The sequence below is a fragment of the Crocodylus porosus genome, unplaced genomic scaffold (genome assembly GCF_001723895.1).
Source record: "Crocodylus porosus isolate Cpor-Errol unplaced genomic scaffold, CroPor_comp1, whole genome shotgun sequence".
Classification (NCBI taxonomy): Eukaryota; Metazoa; Chordata; order Crocodylia; family Crocodylidae; genus Crocodylus; species Crocodylus porosus.
Genome location: NW_017728917.1, coordinates 19,368,714 through 19,386,713, shown reverse-complemented (window position 1 = coordinate 19,386,713; position 18,000 = coordinate 19,368,714). Strand labels below are relative to the sequence as shown.

The 18,000-nt window shown below is 45.8% G+C and overlaps 1 protein-coding gene and 1 long non-coding RNA gene across 3 annotated transcripts in view; one reads left to right on the top strand and one right to left on the bottom strand.

Moving 5' to 3' along the window:
• The window catches only part of LOC109311281, a 16,780-nt gene extending 12,215 nt beyond the window's left edge, over positions 1 to 4,565 (bottom strand). The window contains exons 1-2 of the long non-coding RNA XR_002101459.1: positions 4,330 to 4,565; positions 2,374 to 2,425 (exon numbers count right to left, since the gene is read on the bottom strand). This is a non-coding gene — a long non-coding RNA (uncharacterized LOC109311281). The remainder of the gene's footprint in view (positions 1 to 2,373; positions 2,426 to 4,329) is intronic.
• Positions 80 to 11,236, top strand: GATA2 (GATA binding protein 2). 2 transcript variants are annotated; one of them, XM_019536848.1, is made up of 6 exons: positions 80 to 332; positions 625 to 1,017; positions 1,242 to 1,847; positions 4,511 to 4,689; positions 7,658 to 7,783; positions 8,602 to 11,236. In XM_019536848.1, exons 2-6 carry the CDS (start codon positions 789 to 791, stop codon positions 8,899 to 8,901), a joined length of 1,440 nt encoding a protein of 479 aa, XP_019392393.1. In that variant the 5' UTR covers positions 80 to 332; positions 625 to 788; the 3' UTR covers positions 8,902 to 11,236. The 2 variants fall into 2 exon arrangements, with proteins under 2 accessions (XP_019392393.1, XP_019392394.1); XM_019536849.1 differs by having other exon boundaries at positions 81 to 332; positions 4,544 to 4,689.
• The last annotated feature ends 6,764 nt before the right edge of the window (positions 11,237 to 18,000 follow it).

Below are 18,000 nucleotides of genomic sequence, written 5' to 3'. Positions count from 1 at the left end.
GCGGCTTGGAGTGAACGCGGGGATGTGGATTCCGGGGGCCAATGGCAGCGCTGGGGCTGCAGGCCGGGGCCGCTGATTGGCTGCGGCGGGATTCTTAGCCCTGCGCGCCCCCCGAGTTCATGTCTACTGGGCTGAGTCCGGCCGGCGCCAGCGCTGACACGGGGCTGCGGGATGGTACAGACAAGGCCGGGAGCAGCGGAGCTCGCCCTCGCCCTCTGAGCGGGAGCCTTGCCCCGCATCCCCTGCTCCGAGCAGCCGCCCATCGCTCCCAGCCCCGCGGGGAGCTCTGCAGACGCTGGGAGTTCGCTTCCCTGCCCTGGGAGGAGATCGGTGTAAGTACGTGGGTGGGGGGACAAAAACGCGCTGGTTTTTCACCGGGCCTCTCCTCTCCTCTCCGCCTGCCTGGGTGTCAGCCCGAGCTGCTGCGCTGGATCCGGCCTCCCCGGCCTGGAAGCCAGCTGGGAAAACTCCTGCTGCTGTTTGTTGGGAAGAGAAAAGTTTCCCCGGGGCTTGGCGGCTGCCGGAGCCGCTCCCGGGGGGCGAGGGAGGGAGGGAGAGGGCAGGCGACCCCCGCGCCAGCCCTTCCCCCGCCCGCATGCACTAACCCTGCCTCTCCGCTCACAGGTGCTGTCCGCTCCTGCCCCGCGGAGAGAAGGACCCGGTGACTGTGGCTCCCCTCGCCCTTGTTCCTGGCGCCGGGTCAGCGATCGCCGCCGCGGCAGCAGCGACCAGCCCCCGCCGCCGGTCACGCCTGGTCGGGGGGCGGGCAGGGGAGCCAGGGCGCCGGGATGGAGGTGGCCACGGACCAGCCGCGCTGGATGGCCCACCACGCCGTGCTCAACGGGCAGCACCCGGACACACACCACCCCGGCCTGGCGCACAACTACATGGAGCCGGCGCAGCTGCTGCCCCCGGACGAGGTGGACGTCTTCTTCAACCACCTGGACTCGCAGGGCAACCCCTACTACCCCAACTCGGCCCACGCCCGCGCCCGGGTCTCCTACAGCCAGGCGCACGGTAAAGCCCCTCTCCCCGGGCGGGGGGTGGGAGGCGAAGCGTGGCCGGGAGAGGGGAGGGGGAGACCGGGCTTCTAGCCCGAGGTACCGCCGGCGGGGGGGAGAGTGCGCCCCCGCACCCAGGGCCGCGGTGCTCCCGCAGCACCGGGCCGGGGCCGCGCCCCGCAGCGCTCGGGGCCGGGCCGGGTTGCGCGCCAGACCCGAGCGCTGCGCTCTCCCCCGCAGCGCGCCTGACCGGCGGGCAGATGTGCCGGCCCCACCTGCTGCACAGCCCCGGCATCCCCTGGCTGGACAGCGGCAAAGCGGCGCTCTCGGCCGCGCACCACCACAACCCCTGGACCGTGGGCCCCTTCGCCAAGGCGCCGCTGCACCCGTCGGCCGCCGGCGCGCCCGGGGCCATCTCGGTGTACCCGGGCAGCAGCTCGGCCAGCACCGCCTCGGTGTCGTCGCTCACGCCCGCCTCGCACTCGGGCTCGCACCTCTTCGGCTTCCCGCCCACCCCGCCCAAGGAGGTGTCCCCGGACCCCAGCTCCACCAGCGCCGCCTCGCCCTCCTCGTCCTCGGCCGGCGCCCGGCCGGAGGAGAAGGACAGCATCAAGTACCAGGTGTCCCTGGCGGACGGCATGAAGATGGAGAGCGCCAGCCCGCTGCGGAGCAGCCTGAGCTCCATGGGGGCGCAGCCCTCCACCCACCACCCCATCCCCACCTACCCGTCCTACGTGCCCGCCGCCCACGACTACAGCAGCAGCCTCTTCCACCCCGGCGGCTTCCTGGGCGGCCCGGCCTCCAGCTTCACCCCCAAGCAGAGGAGCAAGGCGAGGTCGTGCTCAGGTGAGCCCCGCGCCCTCTCCCGGGCCTGCCTGCGCGTGTGGCGGGGAGTGTGCGTGTCTGCGTGTGCGTGGCAAACTCAACTCTCCTTTGGGGTCGCAGTTGAAGCAGGGTTTTTTTGTCCCCTTCTTTTGTGGAGCTCAGGGGAAGGAGCTCGGGCGCATCCCCGCCTGCCCTCTCCTTCACCGGGGGCTTTTTCCAACTCCCCGCTGCCCGGCTGGCTGGAGCGGGGTGCAGGCACCGGCTCTGACAGACGCAGCACGGCGGGGAAGAAACCCTGGCGGATCTCAGTTGTGCAAATTGGGGGTCATGCGGGGAAATAAGTCTGGCTCGGAAAGAAGGGCCCGGGCTCGCTGTGACGGCTGGAAATCTGGGCCAGACCCTGCGGTCGTACTTGAGCACCGACCGGGTGGGGAATCTGTAGCGAGCTGCTTTTGTTGCCGGATCGTTAATGGCATCTTGGCTGATCCCGACCAGGCCGGTGCTTCCCCTTCCCGAGCTGAACCAGGCGTTTGAAAGCGAAACTTACCAGGCCGGTTGCTTGAAGCCGAAGAGAAGAAGGCCTCGATTTCCTTCGGATCCTGAATGGAGCAAAAGTTCAGATATAGTTTACATACCGGGGCTGAGGGCTGAAGGTGCCGAGCAATCGCTGGCTTCCCTCCACGCCCAAAACACTAGGAGCTGGGAGATCAAACCCGATCCTCCCTCGCCTCAGAGCCCTGCTTGCTCCGAAAGGATCTCAGGTCATTCCCACCTTCAGTACCCTCGGGATACGGTTTGTCCCATAACCTGCATTTCAAAAACTAGCTAATTCGCTGATCACTGAAGTTGTCCCTGCCGTCAGACCGGCTGTATTTCTAGACCCGGGTAAGGAAGTGCTGAGAATTTCTAATAATTGTCCTCGTTTTCCATTCTCAGAGGTGAAGGGAAAAATCAAATCCTGTGTAGTTGGACAGTCTTAAGAGAGGCGTTAAAAAATATGGGATATATCTTTGTGGGCATATTTACATAGGTGTATCCAGCCAGCCAGCTAACTGTAGATGTTTCATATATTTATTGTATTTCCGATATAAATACATCATATATATGCACACACAAAAACACCTCTTTTTTTTAAAAAAGTCATTCAGCCAGTAATTCAGAAACCTGATCTCTTTTATGTGCTGTGCAACAAAAATATCAGCTATTTTACAACCTCATCAGCTCCCATTTCAGATGACCCTTTTTAGGAAGGAAAAATATATACTCCCCCCTCCAATATCCCTTGCTCTTGTTTTCATTTTGTTTTGGGGTTTTAGTTTGGCTTTTTTAAAACACTCAAAAGAAAATTCAATTACAATTAGCACCTCAGCCTTCTGCTTTTGGAAACAGCTCCCAAACACAGCAGTCAGCGGCAGATAAATGGATCCTTAATGGCTTTTTTTCCCCTTTCTTTCTCTTTTTTTTTCGCCTGAGCCGCCCAGGGTTTTATTAGATGGGGGAAATGAAGGATTTTTTTTTAAGGGAGCCCCCTGTGTATGGAACTAGGGAAAGTTCGTGACCACTCTGTTTTTGTAGGAAAACTAAGACTCACGACACGACGACTCCTGCAGCTTCCTGCCCTAGGAGGGACAAAAGCTAGGAACGCAGCTCTGCAGAGCTCCCCTCATTTTTCACTGCAGACTGTGTTGTTTGAAAGCCACCCACTCCCTAGATTAAAGGAGACACAAGCCCTGCTGAACTCAGCGTGGCCGGCTCCAGCTAATAGCAAAAGAGAATTTCCTCTGCAGCTAAATACTGTACCATTTGCATAAACTATATTAAGTGAATTTCCTATATTAAGCAGACCTGCCCTGGAACCATCAGAGGCCAGTGAACTTTCAGTAAATAGCTTTCTGAGGCAGAAGCTAGCCTCTGTCTAAGGAGCTGTGCTGGTCTAGTTGAGCCGCTTTGCCTGCACAGCAGCAGCAGTTCTGCTGCTCAGCAACGACTTAATAAGGAAATAGTAACAGGCCAACCACCCCCTGCCCAAATTATACTGTTAAAAAGTAAAGCATGAAAAAAGGCGGGGGGACCTGTTTCTCAAAATAAAGTCCAGCTGCACTTCAAACAGCTTTATGCTATTAACATAAAATAATTCCTGAGCCATTTATTTTCTGGTTCCAGTTCCAAACTGGCTTGCTTAATTTTTTTTCTTTTTGTATTAGAACAAAAATGTATCGAAGGGAAGAAGATGGGGGAGGGGGGGGTCTTTCTGCCTTGAATTCAATTCCAGACAATTCCTTCCCTCCCCCCCACCTTCAAACTGCTTGCTCTGTGTGTGTGTGTGTGTGTGTGTGTGTGTGTGTGTGTGTGAGCAAATGTGTGTGGCAGTACAACATCTGATCTTACTGTAGAGGTACAATGGAGAGGGGATGAGGGACTGCGCTCAGCACAGAGGAAGGCAGTTCTTGTTACTGAAATGAGAAGTTCCATTTGACACAATAAGAGTGTCACTCTTTCTCACCTTGCGGAGAGAGCGGCCCATTTCTGATAGCATAAATTGCTAGTCAGAGGCTGGGTGTGCTGGGCGACATTAGACCCTTGTTGCATGTGCTGTCTGATTAAGCTTGAATAACACACTGTTTTGACTTCTGGAAGATGCCTAAAGGACAATGCAAAAAGCTCTTGTGAATTTGTTTTTAAAGAAAGAAATCCGGTTTCTTCGTGTTTCCATTTAGAAGGCAGAGAGTGTGTGAACTGTGGAGCTACTGCCACCCCTCTCTGGAGAAGAGACGGCACTGGGCATTACCTGTGTAACGCCTGCGGGCTCTACCACAAAATGAACGGTCAAAACCGACCTCTTATTAAACCTAAACGAAGACTGGTAGGTGTCTCTGTCTTTGCTGGGCTTGGGGATAAATTGTGCAAAGGGACCACACACAGACAGGCATAATGTGTCTCCTCTCCTCTGCTTCAGACCCTGTATGGATTCTAGATGTACTGTACAGGAGATTCATGTCACTCAGAGGTCACAGCAAAGCCTCAGGGCAGATTTCAGGGACTCCACCCATAGCAGTTACATGCCAAGGTATAGAATGTGGGCAGGCTTGCAAGCTAGCTTATATTCCTAGACTTCATTCCTGATGGAAAATGTGCAGGACAACAAGTCTCTCTTTCTCCTTATGAATGCCTAGCTTTAACCTCCGATGACAGCTTTGATTTCATTTCTCTTATATTTGGCCTCTTGGGACAGTTCAGAAATGTACCAGAATTGAAAGGGTTACGGGCATGAATACCCTCCAACATGTTGGGATTAAACAGAAATCCCAACCAAAAAACAAAACAGAAAGAAAAGAAAATAGAGGAGTCAAAGCCACTGCTCCCTATTTAATAATTATTTGTGTAAAGGCCATGAAGTAAGATTTACTCTTATAGTCCCTAACAATATTAATATTGGTTCCCTCCTCAGACAATCCCCTGATGTTTTAAAAAAAATCCTATTATTTTTCCATGGAGTCACCTATACTTTTTATTTTCATTTGAGTGATTAAAAAAAATGTCCTTTCTAAGCTCCTGGTAGTAGTTTCCTATCCGGATATCTGTACGTTAAAGATAAGGAAACTTTGTGTATCTGTTTCCTGACTCTAAAAGCTTTAGAGAGTTTCTATAGGCAAGGCATGCCAGTCATGCTCGCTGTTTTGAAATTTCTAATACACTCTTCTCCACAAATAATGAGTAAAATGCTAAGAATAATAAATATATTTTTTTTCAGAACCATGTGATTTATAGTGCCCAAATCTTTTAGCCATTTGGGGGCCATTTTAATGAGACTGGTTGTGGGGGAGGCGGAAAAGGGAAGAGACCAGCATTAATGATCTAATGCTGGGATGGGATACAGAGGATTTCTATAGTGAGTCAGAATTTCAGCTATGCAAGTTTCTTAATGACTTGCTTTCCTTCTAAGGTGACTGACATATAGAGAAATGTTAAGTTGTGTAACATTATCATCTTGCAGGCTCAAGTCCTTGCCAGACTGAATAGGACAGTCCACAGAGTTAAGCAGCATAGTTCAGTATCAATAAACCATCTCAAATATGCAAACCTAGCTCTCTACCTTCTAGTGTGCTGGGAGACTGTGGTACTTAAACTTACTGCCAAGGGGGTTGGGGAACTTTATTATTTATTTTTTGGCGGGGGAGGGAGTTCTTGTTTTTATTTTAAATGTTTAGTTTTATATTTGTTTCTCTTTGACTTGCTCATGTGTGTGGGACAGAAGACTCCTCTATTCATTTAGGAGTTTATTAATAAAGATAACTTTTCTTAGCGCGCATTCAAGAACTATTTTCAAAACCTGGAGGCCTCTAAAATTCATTGTATTTGGCTTGCATGTATGCGCATGCATAAATGGGGATCCACCCAATCTCTGCTCTGGCCTCTGGCTCTGTTCTTCTAGGCTAGCAGAGGGCTAACCTCACTAGGGCCTGATTCTGATTTTCTACTACTGAATATTCCACCAGCTACAATTTCTGACACCAGCAAAGTAACAGGGAGAACAGGATCAGGCCAGTCTTTGGAGCATGATCAATTTGTATTTTGCTATCTGGACCACTCCCCATTGCAGGAGATGGGCAGAGCAAAGCGTAAAAAGTCCCCAAGTGAAGGGAAACCAAGTGCTTCAGGTTTCAGTATAGGATCTGCAAGAGGCTCAATGCCTCTAGAGCAGCATCATAAGCTTGAGTCAATGAATGGGCAGTTTTTCTCACCCCAAGTTACAAAAATCCTTCCAGAGGAGGGCTCCTGGGAGATTATTGCACTTTAGCCATGTTAGAAATACTTGAAAAAAGAAATGCTCAGTCCTCAGAATTCCCAGGACTGCACAAATTGGGGTGTGCTTTACGGAAAGCCTCAGCACTTTCCTCATGAGGGTCCCCCTGAGCATTTTGTCCAGACTCAACATTTTTTCTGAGCGGGCACCCTGACGTCTTGGGTGTGTTTTTTTTTGTAGGGTTTCCCAGCTATGGTCCTATCCTGAAACTAAGGGATATTTTGCTCACGTTTACATTTTTTGCCTACATAGCAGAGTTCATTTTGGAAGGCTGAAAGGTTGTTTTCTTTTCCCCTCCTTAAGGGTTCAGCAGGCCAATATCACATTTAAAAAGATGATCATTTGGGGGCTTGTCAGCGTAGAAAATGAGCAGAGACTGAGGCAATAGTAGTACAGTCAGCAGGCTCATTGCTGCAGGGCATGAGATTTGGTTTGCTAAATATTTAAAGAAAGTTGGAGCCGGTTTTGTTTTTTCCCTTTCATTTGTAAATGGAAACTGAAATTTTAGTGATGGCTCTGATGATAAATACAGCACCCATCTAAGTAATGCAGTTGTTTTTCTTTTGTGCCTTCTTTCAAGGGATGGTGTCAGATTAGAAATCACATTCTAAAAATCAAGACTGGTCTTTTTAGCACCAAATAGGTAATAGGAAGAATGTTTAAAATAAAAAACATCCCCCCCCATCCCCAAGATCAGGAAGGAAAGCTTTTAATTTTAAGCATCAAGTTTATTCTATCCCCGATTTTAACATTCTTTTATTTTTTGCTTGGTCTATTCAGAGAGACTGCTCCGTCTCCCTGTCTGGCTTTCATGCACTCACACCACCTCACATTGTTTGGGTTGCACTGAAATTTAAACAGAAACATTAAAAAAATCGCAGTAACATTTCTCCAGCCCTATACATTTTGTAAAATCTTGTCTTAGTTATGAATCCAAAATGTTGGGCCTAACTTGACCTTTAAAGTAAGTTTCCCCCTACTCCCCTACCAGAAACACTATTGATTTCTCCCTTTTATTTTTGGTTAGTCAGCAGCTAGGAGAGCAGGGACCTGTTGTGCCAACTGCCAGACAACCACTACCACCTTATGGCGGCGTAATGCAAACGGGGACCCAGTATGTAATGCCTGTGGACTTTACTATAAATTGCACAATGTGAGTATTTGCTTGTCTTGTGTGTGTCCCTGCTTGCTTAGCTGGGATTGATGCCTCAACTGCATGGTGTGCCCTGACCTTTTATTGGTTTCAGAAGAGGTTTTTTTTTTTCCCCCTGCAAGGTTCCCCTGGGGAGTCACAGCCATTCTTTGTTGGCATAGTGATGCTAAGTTCACTGACATTACAATGTATTAGCTTGGCTTCCAAAGCTTGGGCAAATCAGGCAAAATAGAGTTACAACACTTGGTTGTTTTAATGAAGCATGCCTTGTGTGCTGTCCCCTGTAGAAATGCAGAGGCTATTTAAAATGGATTCTGTGCAAAGGGTAATCCCAGTGGGGCATTTTTCTGTACAGTTGTGAAGATATGCTTTTAATATTATATTTAAATTTTAAAAAATGAGAGAGGGATACAAGCAGGATTCATTTGACACAATAGATGTTATTTAAACTCTTAACGGAGGCTGAAGCTTTGCTGGGACGAGGTTGCTTCTGTCTTAGAAGTGAATTTGGATCAGTGTGTGCTGCCTTGTTTGATCTCTTCTATTAGGAAATGTATGGGGGGCTGAGAGTAAGCCTGAGGGAAGGATAGCTCTAAGCTGCCAAATTCAGTCCAACTTGTTTTTCATGTTTGGGGGGGGGAAGGGGGAGGGTGCATTAAACAAATCAATATAAACAAGATCTGAGAGAGAGACACCATTTTTTTTGGCTAGAAGAAAGTCTCCATCCAGGAAAACACACAGGGGCTGTCCAAATATTTTCATTTTTGTACAATAAGGTCATTTTGTCTGCATGAGCCTGATTTTCTCATTTCTTGCAGGTGAACAGGCCTCTGACCATGAAAAAGGAAGGAATTCAGACCAGGAATAGGAAAATGTCCAACAAATCAAAGAAAAGCAAGAAAGGCTCAGAGTGTTTTGAGGAACTGTCCAAGTGCATGCAAGAGAAATCGTCTCCATTCAGCGCTGCCGCCCTTGCCAGTCACATGGCTCCAATGGGGCATTTGCCACCTTTTAGCCACTCTGGACACATCTTACCGACCCCTACCCCCATCCACCCATCTTCCAGCATCTCATTTGGACATCCACATCCATCCAGCATGGTTACAGCTATGGGATAGAATCTGAAGACCAAGAGACCCGCACAGAGATTAAGAACATGGGGCTTTGCCTAAGATGACAACAAGTAAGAAAAGATTCTGCCAAGAGGAGAATGTAGGGAAGAAAAAAGGAAGGAAAAAAAGGGATCTTGCTCCAGTGTGGTTCAATTCGTAGCGCTGGACTAAAAACTTTGCAATTATGGGTCTTCTGCAGAAATGCTTAATGGTGCCTATATGCACTTTGCCCCCTCAGGTATAAGAAAAAAGAAGAACTCACCTGTTTGATACCTACTGGTCCAGCGAAAAACAAAAGGTGGCAGAAGCAGCAGAAGAAAGAAGCTGGAACTGGCTCTCCTTTCTCTCTTTGTTATTACTGTGAATATTGTAAAGAAATTAACAGCCCCCATGGCGGAAGAGAGGCTGGTAGCCACCCATGCTGGATTTCTATCATGGACTTTGTTTGGGGGAGGGAAAAATAAAGGACAACTTTATAGAAGCTTAATTTTTAACAAGGAATCAGACACAGAAAGTTATTATTTATTTTGCTCCTGTTTTCCTCTGAGAGCCTCAAATCTTCTGACTTGCATGTTTTTGTGCTTTTTCTTTTTCTGTTTGTTATTTTTTATTTTTTTTTATGAATGTCTGCCCTGCTAGAAAACAACAGTTTCATAACAGGAAAAGCATAGTGCTAAACACCTATCCCTTGACTCTCCTTCATCGGTTTTACATACAAAAAATATCTGCTAGGTAAAGGATACAAGAGAAGAAAACAAAGCAAAAATGTAGCTGTGATAGGTGATTTGTAATGAGCCCAAGATGCAGATTATTTTGACATAATTCTTGGATATTTTTTTCCTTAACATAAAACATTTTATTTTTAAAAAGTTATCCCCAAACTAGGCAACTCCAATAGGATAAATCACTGAAAAATACAGTTGTAGGAAACAATCTTGCACTGGCTGGGAGTGAGCGATGGGGGCTCTTATGAACCTGTCCCATCTAACTTCTAAAAGTCTGTCAGCAACCACAAAAACCAGCATAGGGCAGAAAAATATCCCATTCAAAAACTCTTGAGGTTGAAGCATTTTTATTTTGTTCTGTTGGCAGCTGTCGATTTAAGATGTAGACTAGCTGCCTGTGGTATACTCACCATAATCTGGCTACAAAGTCCATGAGAAGCTGGAGCGCAAGCTGTCTGTGGGCATGCCAGCCCCTCAGTGGACTTCATGTTCGGGAGTGAGGAAGGGCAGAAGTTTTAGGTTAAGATCACTGGAGGGGAGAAAGAGAGAGACAATCAGTTTCAGCTTCACACATCCTTCAAATCCCAGCCGCTGTAACAGCTGATGAGGTGAAGGGATGGTGACATTCTAAGGGGAACGACTGTTTTCCGGAGCACATTTTATATTTAAAAAAAATAACTAAAAAAAAATAAAATGTCCCATTATTAAACCATATTGTATGTAAACAACTGAAAACAAAGCTATTGCCAATGTGAAGTGTATTCTATTGATTGTTATGATCTGATGCCTCTCATGAACACAAACTCCAGTATAACATACGATGTACATATTTAGCTATATTTCTGATGAAAATGCCCCAATGAGCAGAGGGGTTTGATAATGTAAACCACGTAAGCTTAACTCTGTGACAAGCTTTTTTTTTTTTTTTTTTTTTTTTTAAACTTTAATTTTTTTTTTCATCACGCCAATTGTATTTTACTGCAAAAGTCCTGCTTTAAAGAAACTTACAACATGGATGTACATTTTTTTCTAAATATATAATTCAAATATTTGATAATGAACTAAGGACCAAGCTGCCATGGATATCCTGCTTTCCTCCTCCTTCTGGTCTCTGTAGGCATATAGCTGCACTTTGTAAAGAAGTGGAAATAAATGAATGGGAAAAAAATTGTTGGGAGAAACAGTAAGAATTTTTAATCTACTGAGTCAAAATTTGGTCCTTTTGACTTTTTGTCTTTTACTATGGTACAGCTGTACATTATTTGTACCCAGCTCAAATTTCTGTAGGTTTTGAGGGGGGAGGGAAGGGTTCTGGGGCAGAAGAAGGGTTATTGATATACTGTTGACAAAGTGCAATATATTGTCAGTCACTGCAGCATAGACAACAGCAGTCAAGATTTAAATTATTTTTACCTGTATCAGCATAAAAATTCTGCAGTATTTTCTGGTTTTATTTTTATTTTTTTTAATTTTGCTTATTTTTGAATTAGTGAACTAAGTTATTGTTAATTATGTACAACATGTTTATATATTGTCTGTAAAAAGTGTATGCTTTACTCATATTCCTTCAAGGTGAATCCTGCTAAGAATAATAAAATACCTTTTTGTGAAAGTAATTTGTGCCCTGTTTCATGCCACTAAGCCTATAGTTTGTTAGGGAAGGGATAGAATAGGGAAGGGCGCTGAAGGGCAGTGGAATTATTAATTTTAAACTTTGTGACGCCTCGGCAATCAATATTGCAAAAAGGTTAATGTGTTTAGGGAAAAATAACTTTGGAATGACTTTTAATATAGAAAATGTTAAGTACAAAAGAGCATTATCAGGGTTTTATGTTGATGTAGGTTCACATGCTTTAACAATATTACAGATTCTAAACCAGTTTAAAATCCAGCACAGCACCCATATCACTTAACAACCTGGTGTGTGAGGAGTAGAATAAAAAAGAAATCCTGCAGTGGGTGCTGAATAAGGCTTGTTCCCTGCTCCAGGATCATCAAGGAATTTTCTGCTGTGATTGACATGGAGGGGGCAACAGTGCCTGTGTCTGACAAACTTAGGGACCAAAGTTGTTCTCTGTGTCCCTAGAGATGGGACGTAGCACAGGCAACAACAAGGATAGCTTCTTTGGGAGATTCTTCCCTGTCACTGTGTCTCACCCTTGCCCTTGATGATGTCCTCTGGGGATGGCAGGGGAGCAGAGCCACAGTGGAGACTGCTGAGAAGGGCAGTTAGTTCCAGTTGTGGTGTGTGTGATTGACACCAGTGTGCCAGGACAAAGACACCAACACATTGCACCCAGGCCACAAGCAGCTGTCGCAGGGTTACAGCCCTGAGGACTGGTTTAATCCAGGTGTATGCCTCTGACCTACTTGAGGAACCAGTAGGAAGAGATGTAGAACACCTGCAGCTCCCACAGACTTCAGGCAGGGAAGCAGGGGGTTGGCACCTCTCCTGTTAAAGCAGAATTTGAACAACAGGTGAAAGATGTGATCCTGCTTCCCCTGAAATCCATGGAATTCTGCTGCTGCTTATTTCAGTAGAAGCAGGCTGACGTATAATTGCTTACAGATTAAGGAAAATAACCCCAGTTACTGTTAGCATATTCATGCACTTTCCATCATTGTGTCTCTAAACCTGCAGTCTCACCTCTGGCTCTGCTTGTGAGCAATGCTTGCAAATAAAAATATTAGAGATGCTATAGATTTGCTTCAGAGTGCCTCTAACAGATACAAGGCTTTCAGTTCGAAGGAATTAATCATCTCACTAACTTGCTTAGCAAGGCTTAATGCAAACACCAATAAAAACTGGTTGATGGCAAAGATACCATTCAAGTTCACTTTGTGACTTTTATTTAAAAAGAAACAAACCAACCATAAAACAGATCTAAAATTGGGTTATATCTGAAAGGTTGTTATTCCCCTTCTTCAAATCTTTAAAGACATTTACCCCGCTGTGATGTCTGAAAGAAATGAACCGGCTGGTGGTGGCTAGTCTGAGGGGAGAATGGGGAGATTTTAATATTATTTAATTTAAAACACTTTACAATGATTTAGACACATTGAGCCACTTACTCCTATTGTTTGCTATGCACTTTGGTTGTCTCTTGCCCTAGATTAAGGCCTGGCCCTGTAACTAACTCTCCTCAGAGGTATCTTTGTTCCCTCATGGATCAGCTTGTTGAATGAGGGCCGTGGACTGGGAGGACGGGTACCCTGGGTGGATATTCAGCAGGGGGGAATGGGTCTTCCTGGGTGTTTATACAGTTCTTAGGCCAGGAGGGTCCTCATCTTGACTGAAGTCTTTGATTGTTACTGAGATGCAGGTAAGAAAAAATCCTCTTTCCATAGGAGGGTAGTAACTGGTGAAAGATCAAAATGTTTTTCTGTATTGCACGTGTCATATTTGTATTGAAACATTCTACATAGGGGGAGACAAACAAAGAGAGGAGAACAAAAACTGGAAATGTGCAAAGTGCAGTGCGATGTATAAGCACAGAGCGGAGATCAAGGCAACAAATCAAGATTTAAACTCATTTAGCAGCAACCAAATGCTGGGGGACAGTTTCTCATTGACAGGTTCCCTGACATTACTTGCCTTTGGTTCCTGTTGTTGGGATTATTGTTTTAAACCGAGCTTAATTGTCATGTCTCTACGGCCACATCAAAAGCCAAGTAGATTAGGTTACAGGGAGTGTTTGATGTCAAAATACAAAATGCACAGAATGAAAGCTGAAAAAGGTAGCCTACTTTCAGAGATTTCTGGTGTGGCTTTTGCCTCCAACAATTTTTATTTGCAAAGGCTGCATTTTTAACGGCTGCATTTCCTTTACTTAATCTCGTCTTTCCTTGAATGAGCAAACTGTTTTCCTGCCACAGCATGAACGAGTTAATGTTCCCTCTTTGATGGCAAACATGGCATAATTAATGCAAACTTCTTAAATATCTTGGTGACCTGTAGATGGCCACATGAGAGTTTTGTTATTTACTGACTGGCCAAACATTTATTGCTTATAGCGAGACAACTAGGAAACAGACATTAATTCTGATGTTGTTATCTGTGATTGTGTGTAAAGTTCAGACCGTACAGTGTGTATATATATCAATCACAATTAAACATTTCTCTATTTCTTTTAGAAATGGCTTTCACTTTGGTGAAAGGGGTTGGGCCCAGAGCCCTGACTAATGAAAGCCACTCTGTCCACAGAGCAGGTACAGCACAGCTAGTGACAGGACAAATCTCCCCCACACTGTGACCCTGACCTGAAAGGTGACAAAGGAATTCAGTCTCCATGGGCCATTCAGTCCTCAGTCAACCTCCTGATTGTCAAAAAGGGGGAGCAAATTGGTGACAGCCAGTGTGGGTAGATCTGTGAAGTGAACTCTCTTCCATAAGGAACTGGACTGAATACCACCAGGTAGGATGGCAATCAGCCATCAGGTGATATAATTAATTTATTACCAACCTGGACTGGATTAGAATGTGTGACCTAGAAGTGAAATGCTTTGTTATCCCGACTCCTGGACCCGTCTGGTCCCTGCAAGTAAACATATCTAACTGCTATTAAGTGAGTTTTCTTCAACTGCTATTAAGTGCGTTTTCTACACTGATATGAATGGAAATGAGACTGTCCTTATTCTACTGGATCATACCACAGCATCAGGGTTGCTGATTCATGCTTATTTAGGAACTTCATGTACTTCAACAGCCTTGGGCTTAATTCTTATTCACACTAGTTTTGGCACTGGGATCACTACATTAACTTAACTGGAAGTCACTCCTGATTTTATCCGGTATTAGTGAGATAGAAAGCAGGACCATAGACTATAGGCCAGAGACTGGACCTGAAGGAATGCAGCAATGTCAGAGCACCTCTGTTCTCGAATAACATTGGTGAATCAGAGGACGTTCAGGGAAGGCTGACAATAACAAGTAAGATGCTAGGAGTCCTGAAAGGGAAAGAACTCATTATGTGTTGATTTTCAAAAATTCAGTGATGTGTTCATACACTTAAGTTTCACAGGTTTCCCCTAAGACTGCATTACATTCACTTCTTGCACTTCTAAAAGAGCTACATTCAGAGGCATCATAAATTACATATTGGGAAGACAGTGTATATAGACCAACTATTGATCCCAGGGAAGGGAAAGGCAGTGTGGCCCAAGATTTTCATGGGACCAGGATTTAGTGAGGTGAACATGAACTGGTTGGGTAGGACTACAGCAGTAAGCACAACCAATGCTGTACAATACAGTAAATCTCAGTGGATACCACTAAAGAGGAACACTTCTAAGAAACCAGTATTCCCTACCCAAATGGTAGGGAGTAGTAGGTACTGCCAAGGCTCCGAAACAAGAGAAAAATCAGAAGCGTGTGAAATCAATCCCTCTGCAATAAGACAATATTTCTCCTTTGCTGTGGTGCACTTTTTGGACAAAAGTCAGCTCTGGCATGAGGCAGTGCAGAGAATATTAAAGCCCTGCCTGGGCTTATGTATGCCAGGGATGGCTTTGGCCTCAGGTTTCATGTCAGGGCCTCCCCTTAAGGTCTTCTGTAGCTTCTTCCATAAGTCTGGAATTTCCTCTGGAGTTTGCCTCTGCTGTTGTGTGCTGGCTACAGAGGGCAAGGCTGAGTTCGCTATGGCAGATCTCTTTCTCTGGGGTAAAAGGAGTCAAAGAATGGGAAGAGATTAGCTGTTTTGGTTGTTGATCTGCATCTTTAGTTCTTTCATTCATCCTCCCACCCGTCTAACTCTGGCACTTTGCTACCTAGTCCAGCAGGACATTCCACTGGAATAGTTTCAAGGTGTCCCTGGCATGGTTTCATTCAACAGTATTTTAAACCATGTGCTACTACCTAAAGCTATTTTTTTTAACTTTCATCTTTCCTTTTCCTTTAAGGACCAATATTTTGAGGGTCACCATGGAAATCAGCCAGAAGGGATGCATTTAATTTGAATAAAAGAGACAGGCTGCAGGCATCGTGGAGTTCTGTTCATGGAAACTGTGTCCCCCAGCATGCATTGCTCCTCGAGTGCCGCAGGTCTGTTCAATGTAACCCTGCACCAAAATTAATGTTATCAGGACAAACTCTTTTGCTGACTAATTCATGTTAAGAAGAGGAGTCACTGTCCGGATTACTGTCATGACTCCCCAGATCTAACCCTGATTGATTACATCACAGGTTTGTTCAACAACCTTGAAGAAAGTGACTTCATAGCTCTCTGACTCAGTTTCCCCAGTTGTAAAACAAAAATAAAAAAAAATAACCAGCCATATCATATGGCATGTGTGTCCTAGAAGTGTTAGTGTCATGCTGGGCACATGTCAGCATCCAGCAAAATTTGGGGCAAGTTAAACCAAATAATCTGTGGGGGTGTCTTGAAATCTTCAGCAGATGCCTTCTAGAAACAGGCACAATATTAATATTCTCAAGTTTGTCCGCCTCTTCCCACGACTGTTGCACTGCCGTTAGCCTTTCTCTACAGCTGTCTGTGGCAAAAGTGACACATCAGAGAGATTAGTCATTGGAGTGTGTCACCCCCTTCCCCCCCCACGACCGCTCCATGCACACAGAGGCTTGCACAGCGCGACAGATTTCAGCAGAGGCCCATTGTGAAGCAGCCCGTTCCCCATCTCCCATGTGGTCAGCCCTTGACCTTCCTTTCACATGCTCTGGTGGTCACTTGAAAACTGAGAGAGAAAACAGCGTTGGTATTAAATAGCCCTAATTTGTCTCCAGCCCTTCTCTCCCTCCCCCCACTGACTTAACGTTTAAACCAGCTGAAGTTTACAACAAATCAAAGCCTCCCCATAGGGTCAGATTGTCTAAATACAGAAAACAGGAAGTGAGTAACCTTCAACAGGAAATAGTTCATCTGATGGAGGCCAAGACCCAAGGCCCAGAGCCTTTCAGTCCTGCTCTCACAAAGCCAGAGGCAGCGTGTGCTCTATTGAAACGGACACTCGGGGTTTCGTATAAGGGAGTGGCTGGGGGAAAGAGCTGCTTTTCTGCTTCTCTTGCGGTTAAGCCGTGTCTGTTTCAAGAAAGGGGATAAGGTTAATGTCTGCGGAGAACAATAGATGGGCAGTTGTGGGCTTTCTTTTTTCTTTTTTGAAAAAAAGAACCCAGGAAGAGGAGGAGGAGGAGAAAAAGGTGACTAGGATCCAACTCGCTGCCTATTGCTTCCTATGGAGGTGATAAAGCAAAGCCATATCAGGGACAGCATTGGGTTCTTTCCAGGACACTCGGGTGGGAAGAGTTTTTGTACTCAAGCCCAATCGGTAATAAAGGAGAACATTTCATTTCCTCGGCAGATATAATAATAATTTATTTTTGTACAGCGTTGTTTTTTTTCCAGGAAGCTTCCCAAATTACTTTACAGGCTGTATATGTACAGGGAAGACATAATCCACCATTGAAATGAAGCCTTATCTGCAGTGCTTCATGGAAGCTTTTTACCAGGGGGTACCCACACTTAGAAGGGAATACGAAGAGGAATATTAGTATCTGGAATGAAAGATGTGGCTGCCAGATACATTCAGACTTTGTCTTTGCTGAGATTCTGTATTCACACCACCTCCAGCATTGTGGAAACACAAAAGAAATCAGGACTTGTATATAAACATACCTAACTCCCCTTTTTCTCCTTGGTTGAAGGGAGCTGAGAGCTTGCCCTATACAAACCAGCCATGAACACTGCCTTGCTGCACAGGGTTATGGAAACATAGGTCAGTAATGGCAGCTGGGAAATGGCACCTCCCTTCCTTGCCCACTAAAATCTGCACCCGTGTGGATTTCATTCTGTTCTAATTAACAGTGTGTGGGATAAACATCAGGAGCCCGGGCCACACAGACTCGAAGCTACAAAAAAAAGAAAAGAAAAGGAAAGACAAAGGGAAGGCATGGTCTGATTTAGGACTTGGCACCGCCACATCTGAGAGCTTGGTTTAAGAGATCAGTCTTAGCTACTTACCACGACAGTGAGGGAGGAGTGTTACAGAGGCATGTACACTCACCTGCAGAAAGAAGAAAAGGAGACTCCTCCAGAAACCTCCAGTAACTCCACCATCAGGAAAGGCTGGTACAGATGGACATTGTGATGAACAATGTTATATGTTGTATGAGCCTTGGAGTCCTGACATCATCATTGGGGGTGGGGGGACCTGTTCCCCAGCCAGGAATAAAGTTTGAAAGATATGAAAGGGAGCCTTTTAATTCACAGAATGAAGTCCCAAGATACCAGAGTGATGGCTACGTTCTACAGCCCTAAGATAAAGACGCAGGTAGGATCTTCACACATTTTCAAGCGCTCAGGACAAAGAAATAACTGGAAACAGGTAACTGGCTCTGTGTGTGTGTGCATGCATGCACATCAATGGC

Bases quoted from the DNA above. Each gene is read 5' to 3' on its own strand.
- GATA2 (XM_019536848.1), top strand. From the start codon at position 789: ATGGAGGTGGCCACGGACCAGCCGCGCTGGATGGCCCACCACGCCGTG. The intron at 1,848-4,510 runs GTGAGCCCCGCG...TTGTTTTTAAAG, and splicing joins CAAGGCGAGGTCGTGCTCAG to AAAGAAATCCGGTTTCTTCG. The intron at 4,690-7,657 runs GTAGGTGTCTCT...ATTTTTGGTTAG, and splicing joins TTAAACCTAAACGAAGACTG to TCAGCAGCTAGGAGAGCAGG.